Raw genomic sequence first — 11,325 nt, forward strand, 5'->3', positions numbered from 1 at the left:
AATTCGGCAGTTCACCACTTTCGACCAAGCCAAGCAACTCTTTAGCTCTTTTGAGTCTATTTTCTTTCATTTTTCAATATTTGCCGAATGGAATATTGCGATATGTTCAGCTCACGAGCCATTTATCGGCCACCGCGACTCGGGTTTGGATCAAATCGCTTCTCCACTTTTCAAACCATTTCTGCTGATGTTACTGATTTCTTCTGTCTGTCCACTTCCTTGACGTCGAGCTACGCTACCAGTATCACGGTAACGAGCGATGGTACGAGATACAAAAGATTTATTCATATTTAAATGCTGGAGTGCTCTAACGATAGCCATTTGTGGGTCTCCAGCCAAATATAAAGAAATCACACTATCACGTTTGAATTCCATCACGAATAACTTTTTTTCCGGAATATTCTCACCAAAATGCTTTTGTACGCTTGTAAACAACATAATGACCTATCACTGGAATAATATTTTCATCTCATCCTGTATTTCGAGCACCACTTCTTTTTCAAAATTTCACAATTTTTTGTTTAAAACCTTTTTCGATTTTTGGCCATATATTTAGTGAAATTTTCTACCTTTGATAGGCAGAAGATATTCTCAAGGACTTGATAACACATAACTTCAGCCCTAGTAGAGTTAGATTAACCAATACAACTGGCATCAAATGGATTATATTTGACCTCATATCCAATGTGCCCTGTTATATTCAAATTTAAGGCTATTTTTTGCATACCAATTACTTTTGGTCCAATCGTTGTCAGAGTACTATGTCAAGACAAAATAATTACATTTTTAGGTTTCTTTTTTATTCATATTATATATCTTTATTTGTATTAATATATAAATGTAAATTGGTATTTTTCGTTTTCTCTTAATCAGCGTAAAAGTTGTTGTTAGCATAAAATATATATGTATATTATAAACCCTATAGAATACATACAAAAAGAAAAATAATACTTAACTTTTCTATTAGAATGAATGATAAAACTTGTATTTATTTTTTGGGAGAAAATAGAGTTTATGTTATAAAATTATGTGTGATTTTTTATTTTAAATAAAAATAAAATTAAAGAAATAAGGTTGCATCGTTTTTTAAGGCCACTTATCAAAGAAGTTGTTTTTCTTCGTTTTTTTGGGGGTGTTTTAAGGATTTTCAATAGATTTGTTATCGAGCTATTTATTATTATGTATATAAATGTATATAAAATAGATATATATGTATACTATATTTGTATGTATGACAAGTTGAACTTAATATTTAGAAGACATATAACAGGTTACATCGATATTATTTTATTATATTATATATTTATATTTTTTTTAGATTTGAATAAAGTACATACGTATACTTGTAGTTAGGCGTTGTTTGATATTGCAATAAGGTTAATATAATTGTATGATTTTTGTATGATTTTGGACTTGTTACTTTTAAAGTACTTTTTTAAAAAGAAAACAGAAAACAATTGATTATATTATTATATTAAATATTTACACACAAAAATAGAAATGCAAAATAGAGGAAAATTAGAATTCAATGTCTATTTTAAATACCTTTCTATTCAATAAACATAACCCCACTTTTCAAAAGGTTTCGTGGGGAAAAAATAGAAGATTTTCTTTTTAAATATTGGAGCATTTTATGATTATAAATGGCATAACTGCCGTATTGCCCCTTTATTTTGAATATAAAAACAAAAGTTTTGGATTTTAAAAGGGTGACTCCCTTCGCTAATTTTCATTTGTCGCCTGGAAACAAACTTTCTTCGTTCTTAAATACCTATACATATTTTTTCTGTAAATTATATGTGTAAATATTTATAACAATGAGTTTATTTGTCATTATATAAAAAAATATATTTTATTTTTCAAAAATACTTCAAGGCACTTTGTTTGCTAAGACTTTTCAAGGTATTTTCCATATTTTTTTTATTTTCATTTAGGTACATTGGGATGTACATTTGTTTGGATTGCGGGATTCATCCGTGATGTTTTTCAAACATTGGAGAATTGGGGTTTCAATTTATTTTTTTTTTTTAAATCAGGTTCGTACTTCGTTGAATATTTGTTCCTTTTTTTCCTTAATTATGAGCTGATGCATGAATATTTTTAAAATCCTGGGTCTGGGTGGTACTGCGCAAAACTTCCAGCCATCTAAAAAGGGAAGATAGAAAAAATAGTAATTATAAAAATTATTAATGCAGAAACCATTCAAAAATGTTTTTACAGAGAGAAGGCATGGTGGGGATGCTTTATGAAGAGAAGGCATTTGGAGTTCTTCTTTAAAAATGCGTTGGAAAGGTCTTTTTAAAGAGGCCTCCGAGAATATTTTATTAAAGCAAAGGATCGTTAAACGATTTTTTTATAAATTCATAAATTTCAGGAGCGTACGACGAGAGAAGGTGGGGCTCAGAGCGCCTCCGAATAGGTTACAAATCTCAAATTTATTGAACTTTTTGCAAATTTGGTTTTTTACCAGCTGGGTCGCCCAATATGGCTTCGAAAGACATTTTTCGGCATGTCCTGTTAAGATCTTTATAAGTATATTTAATATACAAAGAGGAAACGATGGAAGGCCTTTTAAGGGTCTCCTGTACCCAGAGAATTAATTTTGTAGAAATTCAGTTTCTATAAAAGACCTTTAAAAAAACTTCTTTTTCCTTGGAAGTCTTTTTAATGGTCGCCTGTAATCTTTAAAATATATATAAAAATCTATCTATGGACATCAAATATCTTAAAAATGGCTTTACGGAGACTTTTCAATTATCTTGTAAATTCGCAAAAAATACAATTAACAGTTTTTTTCCTAGAAACAAAGGACCTTAAAATTTCCTCTTAAAACAGCGTGCGTGCCTTTCCTTTTAAAGGTCGTCTGTAATCCTTTAAATGACTTCTTTAAATACAGGAGGACCTTAAGAATATCTTCTATGGGCACAGAAATTTTTTGAAAGATCTTCTATGGACATCAAATATTTTAAAAATGGGTCTATGGGCACAGGAGACTTTTCAAAAGTCTTGTAAATTCGCAAAAAAAACAATTAAAAGGTCTTCCCTAGAAACAGAGGACCTTTGAAACTCCTCTTATAACAGAAAGCCTTCTGCGTGCTTTTTATATACCTCTACAGGTATACTATGGACAGGTCTTCTGTAAATAAAACATCTTCCAAAGCTCTGCTTTTGACCTTCTTCTGAGTGATTTTTCTATATGAAAGACCCCATACAGGTTACCTATGGACAGATCTTCTGTAAATAAAACATCTTCCACACCTCTGCTTTTGACCTTCTTCTATAACACTTATTCTACTTCATCTTCTCCCGCTTCAACTTACCTCTGATATGTGTGTATACTTTCCGCCCTAAAGAAATACACATGATTCTTAAACGAAAGCTTGAATACAAACTCCTTTTGTACAGCATCTTGAACGCCGGGCGGTCCGACAGTGTAGCCCAACAGAGGCAGACTGGCCAGCGCTACTTCATCCTGATACGACTTATAGAAATACAAACAGAATGAGGTGAAGACAACCCAGAGTTTTTGCCAACCACTGGAATTCTTAAATTTACGCAACAAATAACCGGAAAGTTGATTTTCGGCCGAGATGAGATGATCGCCCAAACCGACGGTAGCGCCACGATGCCAACAGACGTGTGTGGCCGTATTACTTCTTGACGGTGGTGTTTTGTTTTGTTGCTGCTGCTGTTGTTGCTGGGCGAGTATCTGCATGGCTGTCATCGTTCCATTGCCATTCGTCAAACCTAACAGATCGAGACCTTCTTCGGAGGAGGCTGTAGGAGGAGAGAAGAGAAACGATTATTTTAGAATATAAATGATAAATGTTTGTAGGAGATATGGAAGATGTAATGGATGGTTTAAAAGTTCATTGTTAATCGTAATAAAAAAAAACTGGAGAAGTAGGGACTTTTTCATTCCTATGATGAACATCCTAACGGAATTCTATTCCAACGGAAAACATTGTCTTGAAAGACCATTCAAATCATAAATAATTCAAGAGAAATAATTTGTGAAGCTGGTAACGCTGATGGTTCCTTTTCGTACCTAGTGTAACCTAGTTGTTTTGCAAGTTGGAAATGCTATCGTTTTTTAAGAATTAAGAACTAAAAGTGTTTTAATAAACAAAATTTATAATATTAGCATTGGAATATACATTTTGGATGTTGATAAGTCTATGGAGCATTATAGAAATTTGAAAATACGACGCTTAACAGCCAACTTTATGAACGTTTCTTGATGGCTTGCATGGCCATGTTGGCTTGTTTTAATCAATTATTGGGTTAAAATGCAAAAATAATTTAAAAACATTGTATATGTTTATAACTAATTAGAAATGTGGTATAAATTAATGTTTTCTTAATTAAAAAATTCTTTGATGTGTTGCAAATATTTTTCGTCTAAGAAAGTGATGAAGAAATAATTTGCGAAGATGGCAACGCTGATAGGTCTTTTTCGTACCTAGTATACCCTGTTTCTTTGGCAAATTGGCGCAAATTTAAAGTAGATTCGTTTTCTTTTTTATAAAATTACGCAATTAAAATATACAATAATTTGATTCCATTAAAGGTTTGGATGTGGATTAGCCTGTGGAACAACATCGGAGTTTGGAACTATAATCTTGAAAGGCCACTTTCTAAAATACAAACGGAATCCAAACAACATTGTATACAGCGCGGCGGGTTTTTGTTGGAAATATTCCAATTTCTTTCCAAAAAAGTAATATTCAAATTTCGTTTCATTTCCAGCATTCTTTTGTAGAAAGATCTATCTAACTTCTCAAGGATGTTCTGTTCTCAAAGAATTTCTATTAATCTTTATTTTAAAATCTCATTTTTGGGAATCCATTTCTAAGGATCGATGATTAATATCCCTTGACATCCTATGAAGCACCCTTCGCTAACTGAACTAAAATGAAGCATGACTGATCCGCAAATTGATCCAAAAAACAAAAATTCCAAGACTTGTTAACCTTGACCATTCGCCGCAGCATCGCATCTGGGACGCAACACTTGCAATTTCAAGTAGAGGGATGTTAGGAAGTTTACAAAGCATTTCTTACTTGGCATTACATCGTCCTTTTCTTGGCAGCCAGAAAAAAAGATGAACAAGAATAACAACAACAACATATCATAACTACTACTCTTAACATAAACTTCATGCAATTACACTAAATACTCACTGCAATTTTTCAGATTTGTCAAAGTCAGCTGGGTATGGGGCTTGTTTTTGATATCCGCTGCCGCTTTCGATAATTCCGCTAGCCACAGAGTTTTCTCGGCCGTGGTGCAGGCACTCACAGTGATGGCACACTGGCCACCAAATATTGAAAACGAATTATGTTCACCATTTTCCGTCAGCAGAGATCGAACCGGTACATGGCCAAGAATGCGGAATGATTGATCAATGGGTGATTTGCAGCCGTAGAGAAGAATATCAGAGAATAAGAAAAACATTCGTTGTTGCAGGCCACGCTTGGAGTGTTTCAGCAGACATCCTTGACGTATCAGACGTCGTTGATTTTGTACTAATTTGTCGAATCCCTTTACATCACGCTGCAGTTCGCACAGGTGAATGAAATTCAGCGATTCGGGCATAAGATCGCGTATGTGTTTGTTGGTGCGGGATAGGAGTTGATAAACCGCCTGACAATCGGTAGAATCTAAATGCTCTTCGGTATAAAAGTCACAAAGTCCTGCAAAGGGAAGGAAAGAATTAGAATCTGTACTTTGGAGTCTTGAGGGGAGGAAAACTCCACTTACTTTCCAATATCAATTGATAGTGTAACATTCTCTGCAATGGCTTCATCAACAGCTCGCCAATAGGCAGATAGCATATCTTCTGCTGTTCAAATTCTTTGTAGATTTGTTGGAAACGATTATCGGTTTCATACATATCATTTAGACACTGCAGTATCTCGGCATGCGACTGGGCATATTCATCGTAGATCGGCAGAACAGCCATATTGCGTAGCATAACATCACCAATGCGATGACTATCATGGGTGCCACGTCCCTCCCACAACACCAGGCGATGTTCCAAATCACGCAAAAAGACATTATGATGTTGGGCCATTGATTCCAACATTTGAAAGAGGGGTTGTAGATTTTCCACATCATCCTCGGAGAGTTCTCGTCGGAAATTCGTATTCAAAATTTCCAAATCTTTCTTATACGTCCTCTCGCTCATCAGTAATTCCTTGGCCAGGAAGTAGGATTTTTCGGTGGGCCATTTCTACGAAGTAGGTAAGGAAGCTTATTAAAATCTGTTTAATATGTCAGTAATTTTCTAACTTACCCTCTTTTTACCTTCAGCATCACTATCGCCTGCATTCGTTGATCCACTGACGCTACCACCTCCCCCTACCGCACCATTTGTATTGACTACGGCCGCCTGCCCAGTGGCCAATTCATGCCGCTTGGCATGTTGTATCTCTGCCTGAATAACATCATAGGTACCCGCCTCGGACCGCGATAGCGATGAAGATTTATCTGAGCCAATTGTTAGATCTCGCCGATCCAATGACATATTGCCATTGATGCCATGGTAAACTTCTGAAATAAGAAATGGAAATTTTCAAATAAAATATGGGAAACAGCTGTTTGGGGGGCCTTTGATGATTATGGACAATTTTTGCATATTGAAAACCTATTAGAAAAAGGAGATTTACCCTCTTTAACATAGAAATTGAACATGTAAAAACTAACCACAAAAATGGTTCAATAAAAATGAAGGAATATCATCTGCGAGTCCCCTAGAAAGACCTCGTGGAATGTTTACTTCCCCTCTTAAATTGAAACTTCTTTATCAGGATTTTTTTCTTTAATGATTAATTTTTATTTATTTTCTCTTTTTGTTTCGTTTATTTTTCTTATTTTCCATTTCGCTTTTCAGTTTCTGTGTTCGGTTTTGGTTTTATTTCTTTTTGTAGATTAATAAATTTTTGGGGGATTTGATTAAATTGTTCGGTTGTCTTTTCTAGTTTCACTTGCATTCTTAACTGTTGTCCGTTTTATTTTAGTTTATTTTTTGTGAAAGTTTTTAGAATTTAAGTTTTTTTTTTTATTTTATTTATATTGCAGTTTTGTTGCTAGTTAATTTAGATTTTTTACGTGTTAATGGAAATGGTGTTTAAAAAATTCGTCACAAAAGATAATGCATTTGTAAATAACTTTTTTTCTAAATTAATGGAAGTTATTTTTTTTATTTTTTTTTTTTTTTGCCTTAGGAAATACTTAAAAAATTAAATTTGATTTCATTTTTCAATTAAATTATTGACACTTGATTTGGTTTGCTAATATAATACTGATTTTGCAAAACAAATTAAACTGTCTGCCTTGTTTCCCAGTTAATGACTTTTTTTAAAATTTGCATTTTAATGTTTTTTTGTTGTTTCTTGGAATTAAAACATTTAAGCCAAGTTAAAATAAATTGTTTGTTAATTATATATAATATTTGTAAACCACACAAAAATTATAAAAATTCCAATACAATATAAAAAAGCATTTTGGTTTAAAATATATTCAGCTTCAATCCAATTCGTTTTTCTACATTAATTATATATGGTTTTTAATTAAATTTCTTTTCTTGGCTCTTGTTTTTTGACACATATTGAACATTTTGAATGCTTTTTTCATTTCACTTTCATTCTGGCATCATTAGTTATAACAGGAAAAAGGTACAAGTTCTTATAATAAGAATGATTACTTAAATTTGTTAATATATTTTTTTCACTTTTTTTAATAAACGTTTGTTTGTTTTTATTCTTTTGTTAATTTGCCACTTGCTTTTGGGTTCTATAACATTTATAATTAAACCTTCATTTCGTTTGTTCGGTTTTTAATTTTTAAATATATAATTTCTTGATTTGTATATAATCTAAAATTTGGCACTAAATCCTAACTAATTGTAGTACTCGTTTTGAGGGGTGTTGGAGGGGGGAGTGGTTGTTGGGGAAGGATTTGTTATAAAATTTCTTAAAATTCTATGTATGGAAGTCTTCTATGTTTACAAGATATTAAATACGACTTCTATATTTTGTACACCCTCTAGAGGACTTCTATTTATAGAAGATCCTCAGGAGGTATTTTACGAATAGAAATCTCTCCAGAAGTCTTGAATATTCAAATTTGATATATTCATATTTGAATATCCAATCATGAATAATTATTCCGCACGGAATTTTTCCCATTTTCACTTTTTTTACCCAAAAAATAATTCCGAAGGAGATATTAGATATCATGATCGCGGCTTAACTCTATTATTTTTATTATCCCTGATCCCGGAAACATTTTTTTTCTTGGAGGACGGACCCGGGACCCCAGATTTTTGACCCGAAAGTCCGGGTTCAAGACCCCGACTAGACCCGGATCCACTTACCAGATATAGACAATATAGGTATCGTTGGAAAGCTTATGAAAATACCTATCCAACACTTTTTCGACTTTTTGGGGTTTTTATAAAAAAATTGGGTGCAAAAAATCAATAATTTGACTATAACTTCCGAACCATAACTTATAACTTCCGGGTCCAAAAAATAATTTGACTATAACTATATCGAGTAAGTAGATCCGGGTCCAGGCCGGGCCTTGAACCCGGACTTTCGGTCCCGGGCCGCCCGCCAAGAAGAAAATAGTTTGCCGGAATCAGGGTAAAAATAACTACATCTGGAAAAAAATTCGAAAAAATTGTAGGGTTATTCTAAACTAGAGTTGTTCCAAGATCGCTTTCAAAATTGTATTTTTTCCACGTTATATAGGTGTAGTGTTTATTATTTTTGCATTTTATTGAATAAATTGCTTTAAAGTGACCGAGAAATATTGGTAAAATTCGCCGTTCATGATTACTCTTTCAAGCTTCTATATATATTCTACATACATAAGACCCCTAAAATGGAAAATTAATTGTTTCAAGTCGCTTAATTGTTATACAAAATGCAAAACAAAAGAGCACTTCAAACTTTGCATCAATTGCATATGCAACATAGGTTACACAAGGTACGAAAAAGACCCATTCGCGTTGCCATCTTCACTAATTATTTTTCCTCAATTATTGGTGGATTTGTTTGAAGGATTTGTCTCTTTAGAAAAAAATGCATTCCGTGGGAAAGAATTCAAAAACCAACACCATCCGCCCCTCGTTAACCCCATTTAGAGTAATTTCATTTTTCTTTTTGTTGTGGTTTTTGTTATTTGGTTTGTAAATGTAATAATCTACAAAGAAGAGTTTTGGTTTTCTGTTTTTTTTTGTAAATTTGTTAAAATTAAAATCTAAATGCAAGTTTTGTTTTCGAATTTCGTTTTTTTTTTTCATTCATACTTCACCTTTTTAGATTTCTAACATTCAACTTAGACTCATAAAAACTAAAAGACACAACTAAATTATAAATACTATTTATGACTAAATAAATATACACAGACACATATTTATAATTAAATTAATTAGTTTGATTATATGTAGGAAGATTTGAAAGATTTTGATTATAATTGATAAATTAAGTTATTATATTAATAGGTAGGAAATTAATTGAGTATACACAATTTTTGATTACATATATATTTTTTTTAAATATTGTAATATTAAATTTAATAAAATTAACCTTAAAGAATTTTGATTTATTAAAGATATTTTTGATTTGTTAAAATGGAAACTATATTTTTGCCAATCGTGAAATTGAATTGTTTATTATAATTGTAAGCAGTTTTAGTAGAAACTAAATAAATGTTTAAATAAGAACTAAAATAATACACAGTGCTTTGTTATTGAATATTAATATAAAGATTCATGTAAAATTTTTGAAATTCGAAGGATAATTCTACCCTCAGTCATAAGAGGGTATATATCATTTGATACGCGCAAAATGTGCCTCATCGAAATAATGGTTTTAGACCGTAATGGGACTGCGGAATGATTTCGCATTTTATGAGGGTTATGTTGACCCTTTGTGCGACAGGTACCAGAAGGAGTCGATCGACACATCTTCATGCGAGATCCAATGGCAACTTATTGGGATATGTGAAGCTTGAAGAAAATTTCTTGAGAATTATTGGCATTTAAAATGTTGACCCTTTGGGTGGAGGTACGAGAAGCAGTAGACCAATATTTGCCATGTTCGCCCCAGACCTGAGTCTAAAATGGATATTACCACGGAAAAAGTTCGAGCTATATTAAGTACTCGATTCGTTTTAAAAAATATATGAGATATTAATGACTTTTGACTTTTTGACGTAGACAATTTTCACAATTTGGCAGAACAATTTGTATTGTATCTAGGATGGTTGGTATTGAAAATGAGATATATCGGTCCACGTTTTGGAATAGTCGCCATATAACGGTACCTCCAGATATTCGGCATTTTGATGATTTTCGCCACATTTTTGCACTGTTTTGTATAAAAATTGGTATCTGTAGGTCTTAATGGGTTCTACCTCCGATGGCAAAATATAGTATGTGTGGGTCCATGTTTTTGTATAGCTCCCATGTAACGGTACCTCCCGATATTCGGTATTTTGATGATTTTCGCCACACTTTTCCATGGATTTATCCAAAAATTGTTATTTGTAGTTCGTAATGGGTTCTAGCTCCGGTGGCGAAACATTGTATTGCCCACGTTTTTGTATAACTTATATATGACGGTACCTCCCGATAGTTGGTGTTTTGATGGTTTGTGCTACATTTGGATTTGTCCAAAAATTGGTATTTCTACGTCATAATGTGTTCTAGTTACGGCGGCAGAACATTGAAAATTTAGGTCCACGTTTTCCTTTAGCACACGTATAACGATACCCACCGATACTCGGTATTTCGATAATCCTAGTCACATTTATCAACAAAATTGTTTCAAATTTGGTATGTAAGACGATTTGATGGTAGATGACAATCCTTGTAGTATGGAGGTTCCCGTTTTGGTATGGGCCCCATGTAAAGGTCTCACCAACTATATGGTATTTGGAAAAGTTTAACAGCATTATCCAAACGGTCTTACTGGTATTTATAGTTTAAAGTGGAACACATGTGAATTCAGATACTTTTATATAAAAATGTTTTTTTTTTTACCCACAGGTGCAGGGTATAAAAAATCGACCCGGCGAATTTAATGTTTTTTGTTTGTTTCAATGTAAAATAAATTTTGGAAATATTTGACTTTATAGTCCATAATCCCTTTAGAATTTGGATATTTTCACCAATATGTCTTGATAGAGATGCATGGAGAGACCCGGGCCTACTCCGAAAAGGTTTCTATTCTGACATTAATAGCACCTGTTTCTACGAATTTTTTGTTTTTTTTTTTTACTGGTTGGGCGCCACCTCCCCACAAAATGGTT

The 11,325-nt window shown here is 32.9% G+C and overlaps 1 protein-coding gene across 7 annotated transcripts in view; it reads right to left on the reverse strand.

Annotated features, from left to right (window-relative positions):
- Window positions 1-842: 842 nt before the first annotated feature.
- The window catches only part of LOC101895466 (FERM, ARHGEF and pleckstrin domain-containing protein 1), a 145,700-nt gene continuing 135,217 nt past the window's right edge, over window positions 843-11,325 (reverse strand). Inside the window, exons 12-17 of one of the 7 annotated variants that reach the window (XM_059123378.1) lie at window positions 6,299-6,555; window positions 5,764-6,235; window positions 5,184-5,696; window positions 4,974-5,084; window positions 3,321-3,777; window positions 843-2,145 (exon numbers count right to left, since the gene is read on the reverse strand). In XM_059123378.1, the coding sequence (XP_058979361.1) occupies window positions 2,073-2,145; window positions 3,321-3,777; window positions 4,974-5,084; window positions 5,184-5,696; window positions 5,764-6,235; window positions 6,299-6,555 (1,883 nt within the window). In that variant the 3' untranslated portion in view covers window positions 843-2,072. Of the gene's footprint in view, window positions 2,146-3,320; window positions 3,778-4,973; window positions 5,085-5,183; window positions 5,697-5,763; window positions 6,236-6,298; window positions 6,556-11,325 lie in introns of those variants that run through there. The other 6 variants (XM_020035102.2, XM_059123379.1, XM_059123380.1 and 3 more) reach the window with 6 other exon arrangements.

The sequence above is a fragment of the Musca domestica genome, unplaced genomic scaffold, assembly GCF_030504385.1.
Source record: "Musca domestica strain aabys unplaced genomic scaffold, Musca_domestica.polishedcontigs.V.1.1 24, whole genome shotgun sequence".
Taxonomy (NCBI): Eukaryota; Metazoa; Arthropoda; class Insecta; order Diptera; family Muscidae; genus Musca; species Musca domestica.